The sequence below is a fragment of the Hyposmocoma kahamanoa genome, unplaced genomic scaffold (genome assembly GCF_003589595.1).
Source record: "Hyposmocoma kahamanoa isolate Upper Pololo Valley unplaced genomic scaffold, ASM358959v1 160, whole genome shotgun sequence".
Classification (NCBI taxonomy): Eukaryota; Metazoa; Arthropoda; class Insecta; order Lepidoptera; family Cosmopterigidae; genus Hyposmocoma; species Hyposmocoma kahamanoa.
Window position 1 is genome coordinate 839,088 of NW_020653575.1, and position 15,122 is coordinate 854,209.

The following is a 15,122-nucleotide window of genomic DNA, read 5'->3' on the forward strand; positions in this document are numbered from 1 at the left end:
ATAACTGTTTCCAATATAAGTTGAAGGATTTTCTAAAACATGTGTTTAGTGACTACTCAATAATGACATTAATCATAGACAATGTTATTTTTGCTATCCTAAACCTATCTAGCATGTAGGACCAGTGCCGACAAATACTAATCTTAAAAAAACACTAACCAGATGATGGCGAATCTTGTGCTGGAAGAGGGGGCTTTGCTGCAAGTGGAGAGTGTGTCTCTGCCAACAGCCACATTTTCCAAGTTCCAACCACTCTCTGAAGACTTCTTAGACATTTCTAATCCTAAAGCAGGTGACAATAAGAAAAGACTGAAACAAATATGGCACACAATTATCTTTTTTATTTCTCCTCTGCTTAGAAACTACCACTGCTAGACTCATACTCACACTTTGGAATAATTTATAGTTTACTTGAAGACACAGTAAAACAATAAGTTTTCAAGGTAGTGGATTCAAAATGGCTGCCGAAAATTTAACTTTTTCACATTTTTTCTAAAGAGAATATTTGAGTGCTAGTGCCACTCTGCCTTTTATGATTTTGATGCTCCCTATTAACTAAATTCCCCTAAGGAAAATACAAACATTGCGTGAAAAGTACGCACTAGCGTGACTATTGCAGAGTCAGCCATTAATTTATTTGTATGTTGCAGTATTAGAGAACTGCCTACGCAATTTCTCGTGTCTGACAACGGGAGACGTGATCGCCATAAAGTATAACTCGAAAGTGTACGAGCTATGCGTGCTGGAGACAAAGCCAGGGAATGCTGTCATTATCATTGAGTGTGATATGAATGTACGTATGGAACAAAGACTCACTGGAAATTACACTTAAAAACAAGTACACATAATTACTGCTTGGTAGAAACTGGAGCGTCAAAAATAATCAGTATTAAATGTAAAACCTGTCGTAAAATGGTTCACCCAAGTGTATGCTGCGTAATACGGTTATTTAACAAAGTATTCGTAGGGTTATTGTGCTTATTTACTTTGTTTTTCCAGCTTAATTTCCAAATGAAGGTCCTTTACCTTTACATTTTAAGGTTAAGAGATGCTTATTATCTGGTAATATCTGCGATTACATTTGTATTCCGTATTTTAGGTAGAATTCGCACCGCCTGTAGGCTACAAAGAGGACGAACGTGTATCACGAGGAGAGGAATTCTCGGAGGGTATGGAGGAGGACCCAGAAGGGATGATGCCAGAGCCGGAGGGCTTTATCGCTTTCCGCGGTGAAGGAAACCGGCTCGATGGGAAAAAGAAAAAGTTGACTAGTGAAAGTGAAAGTGAACCTCAAGCTTCGCATTCCAGACAGGTTAGAAAACTCTATGTTTCAAGGTTACAAAAGCATAGCATACTTAATGATTTTATTGCATAAACACAGTATAAATTGCATAAAATTTTACAAGCATTGAGAATCATTTGATTTTCGTTAGTATTTAAAAACAAAGAAACTAATGAAATGTGACAAGAGAACTGTTGAAAAAAACATGATTACAGTCATTAAAAAAATGTCTTGTTTGTGACGTCACTGTATTAAAAATATATATATTAGACAACATCACATACGTTGTTCTGATCCCAAAGTAAGTACTTAAAGCTCTTGTGTTAAGGCGACTGACCGGATCATTTCGGCGTAACGTAACATTCGCGGCGAGCATGTTACGTTATGGCTTAGCCGACTGACCAGTATCAATTCTCGTGTCGAACTCTGCGCTCGGTCGTACTCCTCATTCGCAGTCGGATGACAGAAGTCGTGATTGGGAGGGGTCCCATAAAATTGTACATTCTTTGTTACTACATTGTTTAAGAAAAACAGGCGATGACGCTCGATATATAATATGGACTCCCGACAATGCGCTCGCGAGGATTGTCTGAGCTATACTGACCTAAATTAAAGCGTAAGGTAACACCCAAAGGAAAAAACGAATGCTCGCGTTATGTTACGCTGAAATGATCCAGTCAGTCGCCGCCTTTATAGAAATCGGAAACAACAACGGTATCACAAATACAGACCCGACACTATATAGAAAAGTTAGTCCGGGGTTTGAACCTCAGAAATAGCGACACCATGAAAACGGGTGTGCAAGCCACTCGACCACGTAGGTCGTGTTATAGTGACTTGCAAGCTTGCAAGTGACAGAGCACTCCTACAACTTATTTTTTTGGTGGTCACTTTCAATCGTTCAAACAAACACGCAACAAATCGTTAGGCTACCGAGTAGATCGTGTAATGATTTGATGATGAACTTGTCTATATTTACTACATTTTCAACCACTTCTATTTACAGCCCTACGTCCGCGGCATCCCAGACTACAACTACCAAATAGGAACTCTAAGATTTATACGCAACTACCGTTCGGCCAACGCAAAGGAAGAGATACCTACAGAGCCTTTTGAAGCCTTTAAAGGCGAAGGATTCACGTTACGTAGCGCTAAGTCCAAGTAGTATAATTACATAATTTTCAGACTCACTAGTTAAATATGGACACTTCTTCAATTTAAAATAAATTGAACTGGGCTGTTTTAAGAATTCATCTTAGACTGGTTAATACAATGTTAGATAATTGGCTACTTCATTGATTTGTATATATCCAGTTTAAGGTGAGCTACTGCTTTCACACTTCCATATTTAACTCTTCAGTCTATATGTTAGATTTTATACAACAATTGCCGTAAAATTATTTGTTATTTTCTGAAATGATTTGTTTCGCGTTTTAACATGTTTAAAATATGATTTAAAAGAAAGAACTGGAAATAGCAACGTCGCGGCCGGGTCGCTCAATATACCTAGACTTTAAGTATACAAGCGATTCCATGCTGAACATTTTGCCAAAATAAGCATCTTAACCTTAGTAATTTAACATACAATTGAATATTGTGTTCTATTTCGATGTGTGAGTTCAAAGGGACTATCTTATTTAGGTTTATAAAAATTTTAACTAATTTGACAGATCTTTATACTTTCTACGTTTTCACATTAGACAACTCGACACCATGAACCGAACTAAGATTCTTGTCATCATGCACATATGGCGCTGTAGTGTAAAACCACAGCCTCGTTATCATTTTCATCTCTTTCATTACGCGTTACTTAAAGGTACCGGTACTCAATAGCGGTTCCCGCAACGTTGCCAGTCTGCTATATCCGGCTGAGGCTTTTAAACATGTTGGTTATTTAATTGCATTTGAATAATTGAAACATAAAATACCGGTACCGTAGTAAGATCAATGGTACTAGTTCCTGAAAATACCTATATTCGATAACTGTACAGTCAAAACATTAAATGTTTAAACAAATTTTGTTTACACGTCATTTCGGTATCGTCGTGTGTGAAAACATGCAATGTCATCTCTTTCAATAATATTACCTCAAAAGGGATACGAATATTTTAGGTCTATCAAATGGAATCGGAATCGTCACCACAGTCTATCCTTTTTACTGTCTCTAGTTCAATAGAGCAACCTAATTTTTCAACTGTCATACAACTTTTTTAACTGTATTTACAAATATTATTCAAATTTAACATCCATAATTATAGTAAGACCTTAAAACTGTGGTATTTTTTTTATTAAAGCCCTGTTCAAATCTGCACACATAATCGATATATTTAAGATCCAAACGCATCAGCGGTTTGCTGCTCGGTACAGTGGTGGCATGGGCAACTCTGTCGCGATCGTCAAACGGAGACTGATAAGAAAAATGAAATTTTTAGACAATTGTGTCTGTAGTACACAGCCGCTATAGCGTAATTAAGATAGCGTAACTACGTGTAGCGCAGCGGGACTGCGTTTGGACCTTAAAATCGCGCACAAAAGGACGAATCTCGCTCGAATTGTCTCGCATGAACATTGAATCCAGAAAACGGTCTCTGAATCTGCACTCATATAAAAAATCTCAACTAGACCGCTACTAAAACGCGCTAGCTGCTCACGAGACAGACGCCCCGCACACATGCACCTGGGGCAGACAAACATGTCCATCTCTGCAGCTAACCACAAACCCCAGCGAGTCCATAGCCAAATCCGGGTCCGCCAGAGAAGCCCGCAAACGCGTATCACTGGCGGAGGGCTTGGCCCGGACGCCCGCTGTAACCTGGTCTTGTCGTCGAGCCCGTAGTCTCTCCGGAAAACCCTATCTCTCGGGTCATTAGATAGGGACAACGACTGACAGTCAGTGCAAAAACAAATATACGCTATTAGATAGATCGGAAACTATTTGTTTTACAGATGAAACGGATATCCGGTAACTATCAGGTAGTAAACGGCCATTTCAATGGCTTCATAGTACGGTTCCTTGTCAATAAAGCTAAACGCTAATTGCTGCTGGGAAAATCGTTACAAATTCTAACGTTAAAATAGTTCAATTTGTGCTATTGATAACGCTATCACTTCTCATATCGATATCTCGTAAAATTAACAACAAAAATTAACGCTGGTAAAAAATAGCGGAAGACATTTTTAGTTACGGTATTATCCTTGATTTCCTACTGCAACGTTGGCTTTTGCCCAGCATTTGTAATATTTTAAATAATTAGATATTAAAATAATTTGCGCAATGTAATGTAAAATTATTATTTGGGAAAAAATTAAATTTGAAATTATTTGTGAATTTTGTAATATATACTTTTGTGAAATAAATTATTCAGATCAATTTTCGGCTTTGTTTTCATTTTTCACGTATATTACTGCGAAGCTATAATGTATGAGTGGATTGCAGAAATTCATAAAGTATGCTTTAACTTCAATGTGTTCAATGTGATCAACTAACAAGAAGAGCGACCGCGTAAAAGATTTGACAATTTTGTAAATTGCTCACGCGCCTAGCGGTCACAAGAAGTAACATTTTTGTTGAAAAGTCACTGTAAACTCATGGTAGTATGACTTCATTCCCACTAGTTCTATTGAGTAATTCTATTAAAGAACTACTGGGACTTTTTTTCTCGTTGGTATATTGCAATAAGTAATAGGAACTATAGGGAAAAATCATTTCCCAGTAGTTACATTGACTTTATTCTATTATTATCCCGAAAATGATTTTATCGTTAATGTACGGTTGAAGAATATATTTATACAACTTATACATATAATATTTAACGTAAACTTGACAAATTCAATTAAAAAGAATTTAAAAAATTATCAAACATTGTAAACTTGCTTATTTAAATTTAAAAAATAATGATTATTAGAAACTTGACAAAATAAAATTAAAGATTATAAAAAAATGCTCAAAATTTGTAAACTTGACAAGTTAAAATAAAAAAAAAAGATTGTGAAGTTGACAAAATAAATGAAAAAAATAATCAAAAAAGGTCAGTGTCAAAAAATCAAAAATTGTAAACAACGAATTAAAAATGAACTGATAATGATGATCGTAAATATCGAGTTCTTAGTGGGAACGAAGGGGACTGGGGTCTGTAAGAGTATATACCCATAGGGTTCATGGTCTCATACAAATAAACAAAACTACTTTCTTGTAAATGGTCTGCGCCATTGCAGTTTCATCTCCGGGGAAATCTGTATTCGAGAAAGTTGGGAACCACTGCTTTATACGTGGGGCGCACTAAGTTTCCGGAATGAGTAAGAAAAATATACTATAAATGGTTAGAAATGAATTTATTGTTTCTCAGAATATTCTCAATTAGCGTTAATGCATTTTTTCATACGAATGAACTTATTTTGAAAACATTTATGCCACACCTCCGTTACAATCTCTGAAACATTTTTGATACTCTTCGACAGCCTCTTCAGGTGTTGAAAATCGTTGACCGCGTAACTGGTTCTTAATTTTTTGAAATAAATAAAAGTCACAAGGTGCCAGGTCGGGTCTGTACGCGGAATGGTTCATAAGGTCATCGTTGTTCACCTTCAAAAATTCATTTGTCTATCTGGCCGTGTGAGAACTGGCATTATCGTGGTGCAAGATGATACAGCGTTCACGGTTATTTTTACGGAGTTTATCAATAACTTTCGACAAACAAATGGTCGTGTACCAATTACTATTCACGGTACAACGATTCTCCAAAGCAATAGTAGCCACATGTCCAGTTTTATTTAAAAAAGAAGCAATATTCCGCTTAGAGGCACTTTGCACGCAAGCTTTAGTTGGTTTCGGCTCATCTCGAAAGACCCATTCGCTCGATTGCTGCTTTGTTTTGGAATCACTATAAATCCATGTTTCGTCACCTGTTACTATGTCCCACACCAAATTTGACGCCCCTTCGTTGAATCTGGTAAGCATGGCATTAAACCAACTGACGCAAACCGTTTTTTGAGCCTCAGTCAAATTGTGTGGAATCCACCGAGAGCACAGCTTTTTCACTTCCAAATGTTTATGTAGTATTGATTGTATTTGACTCATGCCTATGCCTAACGATGCTCGAATCTCATGGTATGTCACATGCCTGTCTGTTTTGATCATACGGCGCACAGCATCGATGTTTTTGTTGTTTACAGCGGTGAACGGGCGACTATCACGAAATTCGTCACTGAGATTCACACGACCGCGTTTGAATTCTGCAAACCAGCTATAAATTGTCGTCTTGCATGGTGCTTCATCACTAAAAGCAGTTTGAAGCCGAGGGAAGCTCCGCTGAGCTGTTACATTCCACTTAATTAAGTAGTAGAAAATCATACTACGAAAATTTTCCATTTAGAAAATCATACTACGAATCCATGATGATGTAGACAACCAATTTCTAAAATGACGCCACAATGTAAAAACAAATGACAGTCAGATGAAACAAACTGTATTCTACAGCCAAAGAGTTCCATTTTCAAATGTTGTAATTACTTTTTATATATTGTTAATGTAAGTGGCTAGTTCCGGAAACTTATAGTGCGCCTGTACTATACCATCTTAAGCTGACTGCACCCAACACATTTTGTTCATTGGTCAAAAGTTAATCAAGTTATAAGTAACCTGTATCTGCCTCCTCTCAAGTCAAAATAAAAAAACCTATTATAATATAAAAGAATGAAAAAATGTTCTTAGCTCCAAATATTTCTGCTACAAAAAATAAAACTATTACGCAGGTTACTAGAAGACAGCCAACTTACGCATTAAATAAAATTTAATCTATACCTATATTAAAAGATTTAAAATGTTAGGCTTGCATACTTGAGGAATGTAGGTTAATCTTTTCAAAACCACCAAAACAATATTTTATTATTTCTTTGAACAAATTTTGTCTTCCAAATAACCTGTGAAAGTAATAACAAATGTATCAAAGACGTTGGTTTTCTAAGCTTAAGGAATAAGTAACATAATTCTTGATTCAATTGCTTACATTTTATAATATAAATATTTACTGTAGACATGACTCATAATTTTGCGAAGACAACATTGGCGTCAAGACCGAAATAACTACTTTGCTGCAAAGAGAATTTAAGCACTACGTTTACTTTGCTGTATAAAGCCCACAACTATATTCCAACTTAGATAAGTTTGGTGTTGTACTCTTTTTCATCTTTCAATTATTGACACATCTTTGCAGAGTTATTTAACAGTGGCGAAGGGTGGATATTTGCAGAAGGTAAACCGATGTAGAAGGTACACAGCAAATGCTGCAATGGAAGACATTAACTATCTTAAAATTAAACGCTTATAGAAGTGCTGCAGTGGCGCTGCAGCCTCACCATTACTAATTCTCATACAGTATATCGAATGTCGAAGCGAAGTTGCAGCACCACTACTGTGACACGCGCGCACAATAGTGAACTAAAAATTACTGAAGCGCTAAAGACGCGCAGCTATGGCATAGTTACGCCACTGCAGCGCTTCTACACTAAATTTCTAATCGGAAATGTGTAATATAGACATTTCACCACTGTTATTTAACCATTTTATAGGGTTCACTTTCCAATGTCAAATTTTACAAACATTGACTACAATGTCCACAATAGAATCAAGTTTTTTACTATTAATCTTTATTATTTTCTAAGTTCTAGCATTAAATTGCATAAAATAATAATTTTATTTGTACGCCCTCATAGATTAGAGAGAAAATACTGATTCTGAAAAAATTATTTGTTCATAAATTTTTAACATCTAACATATTCACACTTATGGATATTACAAAGGTGGCGCCAGTAAAAACTTTTAATATAAATGACATTAGTAATATTATGTTGAAGGTCTAATCTAACTGGTGAAGCTGTATGGCATGAGATAAATAAATAAGAATGCCTGGAGTAGGACATACATTAAATTGATGATGGCATAAGGAAGGACAAGAAACATTTTGCTGGGGAGTGTGCATTTGTTTATCCATTTAACAGTTGACATAACTATTCCTACAGTTAGGTGTCACTTACAGTTTTATACAAAATTAGTTATTGTTGCTTAATTTTTTTATATAACATTACAGAACTAGAAATTGTATGATGTGATGCGAAAATTATATTGAAGGTAATAAGGTAAGTAAGCTATGTAAGGTCTTCTTAAAAAAAGTTGATTAGATTGTTTCTTTGAATGATTTGTGCTGTAAAAATTAAAATTAAATATGTTTTCAATTTATTCTTGTGTATTTCATCGTTCTAAAAGAACTCAACTTACAACTATTGAAGTTTAATATGTAAATTACACAAATACCTTAAAATAATTTAACAAAGTTTTGGAAAGTAAGTAGTTTTTAGCTCTTTAAACAAAACTATTGTTAGGGATTAGGTGCAGTGGGCAATATTTTAAATCTGAAAATTGTTACAAAGTTGTTTATTAACCATTCAGCCTTTTAGAATGTAATGTGAATTTTTAGGTACTTAAATAAAGGTGCTTAGATGAATTCAAGTCTTAAACAAGTGACAAAAGTGTCATTCTATTAAAAATTAAATAACTGTTATTGTTTAATATTTATATTTTAATCAAATTTCATCTACCAATATGTAAGTAACCAAAGTTACATAACATATTATGGAATAACACAAAAGTTCTTGGTCAAGTCCCTTTTTTACTGGCAGTAATTTGTTTATGCCATGAATTTTCAATAGGACCCATTCTGGTGTTCAGATATACTATTGTAACACCTGACATTATTTACAAATATGTGCACTGTAACATCAACAAAGGCTGTATATACTTTCTCATGTGCCCAGCTATCCCTATCCCAACCATTGGCAGTATGTGTTTAGAATCTCTTCAAAAACTCTTCAGAGCAAATTCTAGCACGCGCATTTACAGCCAGCTTCATTTCACTGATCTCCTTATCAATTTCCTCCATAAAATATATAACGAAATCAACCAATTTGTGCTTATACATTTGTTCAGTGTGAAAATTAGTTATCAGGAAACTGATATGATATCCGTCCACCGGTTTCCGCCTCAGTACGATGAAATTCTCAGCCCGCATCATCATGAAACGCATGAACTTTTTACACAAGATTTTCTCGATCTCATCCGCTTGTTTGATCATTATGCTTACTCTTATCGAGTTTATAGATGACTCAATTAACACTTTCTCGTTGGCATTACGTGAAATTACCACTGGATTCAACAGCAACTCCTCGCTTGTTCTAACCTCCACCTCCGGTTTGTTGTATCTTTCCACTACTTGTGAAGAGAAATGTTCTAAACACATAGCGGCTGTGAGCGTATGTCGTACCGCAGTTAAATAAGGCTTCAATGTTGCCGACATTTTTATATTTTTTCAAAATAATTGATTCACAGCACCACACCTAATTATTTTGACTTGACATAATGCACGGTCTAATCACTAGGAAGATTTTTGCTTTGTATGGCCTATGTATATGGAAGCATAGTTATGTCGTTACTCAATAGATGGCGATAGCATCTCCTTTGATGGGCCATACAATTTTTATAAAATTTTTCAGAACTCAAAACATACTTTCTAAAGGCAGGAATTTACTTCAAACATATATTTTTTAAAACATTGTAAATAATTTGCATTAAAACAAAGAATTAGATTAAATTATTGCAACACAAAATGAAATGGTGGTAATCTAATAAGTTTCACTTGACGCATATACTTTGTTTTTCATTACAATCGTTATCATTTGTATGATGAATATTACCACTATTACAATGGAAAAATCACAATGGATATAATTATTTTGATAACATCGGACCCATTGGAGCTTAGAATATCATAATAATAAAATCATAATAATATTCAAAATAAAGCTTAAATGAAAGCAAACAATATTTTGCTTGGAACGGAAAGTAATCTTAACTGTCAAACTAACTGTCATGTCATTGTCATTTTGTGGTAATTTTTTACAACAATGGCCGGCTTTTGTAGTTCCTGTTTTTAATTGCGTGTTATTTTTAAGGTGATTTTTAAACAACAACAGCGATGGCAATCCATATTTCAATTCGCTTACTCCATCTCCGCGCGTCATCGAGTGTGGTTCGGAATTCTTTACTTTGTTTACGACTACTGAGCTGTGTTTTTGGATTCTTGCGTCTGTGTTTAAAATTGTTGACCTCTGCTTTCTCCTTTTGGACTCCCACTGCTATTTTGTTGACCTCGGCTTATTTGAAATACGGACTACGATTTGCTACAATGACTTCGGAAAAAAAATGCTGTGTTCCGGACTGTGGTAAGTTTACTCTTTTTCTTTAGTACCTGTAGTCAGTCCACTCTATTGTCATGTCTCTTATTATCATTTTTGTGAACATCTAAGTGTCTTCTTCATCATAATGAAAACTAAATAGACAGGCCTTCTCAGGTAATAATAATCTATTCAATTTAAAGAAATCTATGTCCAATTGGCTTCTTCCTATACACCGGCTTATTCATAATTGGTAGAATCCCTTCCTTTTGTGCTCTAGTTTTGAATTCCGAGATAGACACTGAGTTGACACTGTTAAGTAAATAGTATGAATATCTTGTTTCAGGTTCGGAAAAGGAAATTCTTCACAAATTTCCTAACCCTGATAAAGACCCAGAACGTTTTCGGACCTGGCTTTACAATGTTGGCGGTGATGTAATAGCTTTAGAAAATAGTGTTATTTTCAAGCGTCGCCGTGTATGTCACTTGCATTTTGAAAGCCGCTTCCATACTAGAAGTAAATTCCTGAGTGACAATGCTATACCTACACTCTGCTTGTCAGGTATGCAAAAATTATGTATTCATTTTAACTTAAAAGGTATGTGTACTATTTGGAAAGCTCACAAATAAAAGGAATGCATCTATGCATAATCAACGTATAATGCCGACTGGCGGTCATGCCAGGTGTACCAACTAATCATAATTAAACATTTATATTACAGTATGTTACCCTTAGCAAGTTACTTATGCCCTGTAAGGTGACAAAATTTACGAGGTACTATTACAATTGGCAAAAAAACGTGATGTTGTTTGTGTAAGGCTTTGTTTTTCATCAGACTTTTTTGTATAATTCTTTTAAGAAGAACCGCTGTTGCTCTGAAGATAGTGCATTTCAATCTCGGTCAATACCTAGTTACCCAATTTCCAACCTCTTAACAATGTAATATGGGCACAACAGCGAATTTCTTTATTGCTGTTCAAAAATAGAAGAAGATTTAAAGAATTATATTCATTATTGAAATATGTGTAAACTTACATTTTTTAACCAAAAGTAAATATGAGTGCCACTTTAAAGCTTGTTAATTGTAAAAAACTGTCAATTTTCATTTACAGGGTCCCAATTAAGAAGACCACTAATGGATGTGACGAATCAACCTGGCCCCAGTAGTGAGAATATTGCAATGCTGCGACCACAGTCAAATGTCCCAAACACATCACAGCTACAGAACAACACTTTGTGTAATCGAAGAAGTAAGTACATTGATCCAATGCACTAGAAGGAATAATTCAAAGGAACTACTGTGCAGTCACTTCATACCCACATGTCATAGTCACTTTATACAAGGCTCTATTTTATGTGTAGGGTATTTTTTGTATTTAAAGACATTACAAGATTTTCAGAATTTTCAATTATTTTCAAGATTCACTACTGTTACTCATTTTTTTTTTGTTTTTAGAAGCAGTTAAAAAGACTAGCGAACATGAAAAGGATTTGGCCAAAAAAATTGTCCAGTTAAAAAAACAAAATGACTCCTATTTGAAGAGACTCAAAAAAGCTCAGAAACTTTCCACCAACAATGCTTTCCAAAATGCATTAAAACAATTTAAGACCTTGGCTGCTATTTTCACTCTGATGCAGTTTCGACAAATAGGGAAACCAAAGATGGGAAGAAGGTTCACAAAAGAAGAAAAGATAATGGCACTAAGTGTGTACAAGGCGGGACCAAAAGCGTACAGATGGCTTAGCAAAATATTTGTCTTGCCATCACCGGTGACTCTTTCCCGTATGATATCACAAGCCAATTTGAAACCAGGTCTAAATGACAATATTTTTGAACAACTCAAAGTACAAATAAAGAAAATGAAAGAAGATGACAAGTTATGCTCATTAATCTTTGATGAGATGGCATTGACGCCACATTTTGAATACAACAGAAAAAAAGATCGCATTTCAGGATTTGTGAACCACTGTGGCGAATCAACCAAGAAAATAGCAGACCATGTTCTTGTTTTCATGATTCGGGGCATAACGAAAAACTACAAGCAGCCCTTGAGTTACTCATTTTGTGCCGGAACTACACCTAAAGATGTCTTGGCAGTTCAAATCAAGGAAATAATCAAAAAATTGCATTCAATTGGCTTTAAAGTACTAGCAACAATTTGTGATCAAGGTACTTCAAATACCAGTGCTATAAATTATCTCATTGAGGAGACAAGAAAAGAATATTTGAAGAAAAACGAGTTATTACAGGATTCAATATTTGAAATCGATGGCAAGCAAGTTATTCCGCTGTACGATGTACCACACTTATTAAAGGGACTACGAAACAACTTACTAACGAAAAATTTGAATTTCAAAATCGGAGAAGAAGAAAAAGTTGCAAAATGGGAGCATATCACTCAATTATATGCTAACAATCCCACATATAAAGGTTTAAAAATTATAAAAAACTTGACAGAAAACCATTGCAACAAGGAAAAAATCCCAAAAATGAAAGTGAAGTATGCTTCTCAAATATTCAGTCAAACAGTTGGTAAAACGATGGGATACTTAGCTGGTAAGTGAATATATAGTGAATTAAATAGTTGTGCTGCTAGTGTAAACAGTTAATTTCTTTAAATTTATCTCTCAAAGACACTCTGGGGCCCAGGTTGTAAATTGCCCTAACTGCGCGTTTCTGTACGACAAAGATTGCGTCATTACCCCAATGCAAAATGCCGTATACCATTAAACTATGAAAAAAAACCGAAGGAAACCAATCTGGCGGTTTGACGTCTGAAAGTTTTCGTATTTTTTATCGCGTACACTGCAGAGCTGAGCCGTTTTGATAACTTACTTATACGTGGACCCCCATTGCAACTTAGCATCTAACATTATACCTAGAAATACAACTATGTACAAGATTCAGTTTTTCGTTTCTAACTATAATGTTTGTAGCCATCTGTCTAACATTTGGTAATGTAAATTTCACACAATTAGTTTGGTTCTCATTAAGAAGTTATTAATTGCAAGCCAATTAGATATAGCGTTGTTCACATCGTTGCAAAATAATTGATAGTATTCATCATACATGAGTAACTTATTAATTTTATTTTAACTTTCAGAACATGGAATACTACCTGAAGAATCTACGGACACCGCAGACTTAATTATCTTCATTGACAATTTATTCGACTCACTCAATGGAAGTCAAAATAATTCGAGGAGGCGATCTGGAAAGGATTTACTTCAAAATGTAACTCCAATGTCAAAACACATTGAGGTTTGGTTACAGGCCAAAAGAGTTTTAAAATCAATGAGATTTGTGACTTCGAATGGAAACACCGGTAGTGTTCCCTCTATAAATAATTGGGGAAAAACAATTGAAAATATGCTAATTTTGCGGAACACGCTTTTTTCTAATTATAACGTCAAATCCTTTTGGTGTAGACATTTAAACCAAGATCCCTTGGAGAACTTTTTTGGCAGTGTACGTAGCCATGGAGCAAGAAATAATTCTCCAACTTGTGCTGCTTTTGAGGCAGCGTTTGCATCACTGTTAGTAAATAACATGAGTAGCAATTATAGTCCTGGCTCCAATTGTGAAAAAGATTTATGTTCAATGTTTGCGTCATTTGATGAAATATTTTTTTCAAAAAATAAGACTCCTTTGCAACATTCCCAGACGAATTTTGATGATATAATTTTAAATGAAGAGAATGATGTTATTAAAGATTTTCACATTAAACAAAACAACCCCGTAATAATGGGTCAACTCGAGTATGTAACCGGATACATGTTGCGAAAAACAAAAAAAATTGTCACAAATTGTAAAAAATGTAAAGAATGTTTATACGCCAAAGATCAATTAACAAATAAATATCTCCAGCACAGGGAATATTCAAAGAAGAAAAATTTTTTGACCTATCCAAGTGAAAATTTAACAAAATATTTTTCAGAAATCCAAGACACTCTGTGCTACATTTTAAGAAATAACAGCAACATAAACCATTTAAAAGAATACATGAAAACTGTCTTGTATGTTAATATTAATACCAATTTTTTGCAATGCCAATTTCATCAGAAAGAATTTATTGAATTTACGTTTGATTTCGCCAGCAGGTTTTTTGCATATAATTGGTGTCGAATAACCAATCAAATTTTAAATGGTACCAGCAGAGTCAGTGATTTAGATAAAGAAGACAGTATGCAGAATCTGGCTCTGCTGTACCGCAACAAAAGGCGAAGAAGTACAAATAAAACATGAGTGCTTGTCTCTAGTTCTTAGGTCTTCGCGATTGATACACATAGTGTGAAACTATTTTTCGGATTTAAATCGCGTATATTTGTTTTTCAAACAAACCGACGCTTGACAATCTCAGTCAGCCGTGATCATGGGACCTGTAAAGGTCTCGCTTTACAGGTCCCATGGTCACGGCTGACTGAGATTGTCAAGGCATCAACTTGTTAAGTTCAATATTATTGCAAACTACCTTATTTTTTTGCTATAATTACAATAATTGTGAATTAGTTACCTTACTTTGAATTTTCTAAAGAAACACTTCAATTTACGCTATATCTTTTTACAAAGTCAAAGAATCATTAATTCCAAAGGTAAAGTTAATTTACACTCGA

General features: G+C 34.8%; 2 protein-coding genes and 1 long non-coding RNA gene across 4 annotated transcripts in view; 2 read left to right on the forward strand and 1 right to left on the reverse strand.

The window, feature by feature from the left end:
- The window catches only part of LOC113240638 (ubiquitin fusion degradation protein 1 homolog), a 5,517-nt gene extending 1,497 nt beyond the window's left edge, over window positions 1–4,020 (forward strand). The window contains exons 4-7 of one of the 2 annotated variants that reach the window (XM_026477988.1): window positions 163–292; window positions 651–793; window positions 1,100–1,312; window positions 2,289–4,020. In XM_026477988.1, the coding sequence (XP_026333773.1) occupies window positions 163–292; window positions 651–793; window positions 1,100–1,312; window positions 2,289–2,447 (645 nt within the window). In that variant the 3' untranslated portion in view covers window positions 2,448–4,020. The remainder of the gene's footprint in view (window positions 1–162; window positions 293–650; window positions 794–1,099; window positions 1,313–2,288) is intronic. The other variant, XM_026477989.1, reaches the window with a different exon arrangement.
- Window positions 4,021–7,037: 3,017 nt separating this feature from the next.
- Window positions 7,038–9,663, reverse strand: LOC113240643 (actin-related protein 2/3 complex subunit 4). The gene has a single exon (XM_026477994.1). The coding sequence runs from the start codon at window positions 9,628–9,630 to the stop codon at window positions 9,124–9,126; it is 507 nt and encodes a 168-aa protein (XP_026333779.1). The 5' UTR covers window positions 9,631–9,663; the 3' UTR covers window positions 7,038–9,123.
- Window positions 9,664–10,915: 1,252 nt separating this feature from the next.
- Window positions 10,916–12,070, forward strand: LOC113240645. Its single transcript, XR_003311260.1, has 3 exons — window positions 10,916–11,069; window positions 11,621–11,758; window positions 11,965–12,070. It is a non-coding gene; the product is annotated as an uncharacterized LOC113240645 (long non-coding RNA).
- The last annotated feature ends 3,052 nt before the right edge of the window (window positions 12,071–15,122 follow it).

Bases quoted from the DNA above. Each gene is read 5' to 3' on its own strand.
- LOC113240643 (XM_026477994.1), bottom strand. From the start codon at position 9,630: ATGTCGGCAACATTGAAGCCTTATTTAACTGCGGTACGACATACGCTC.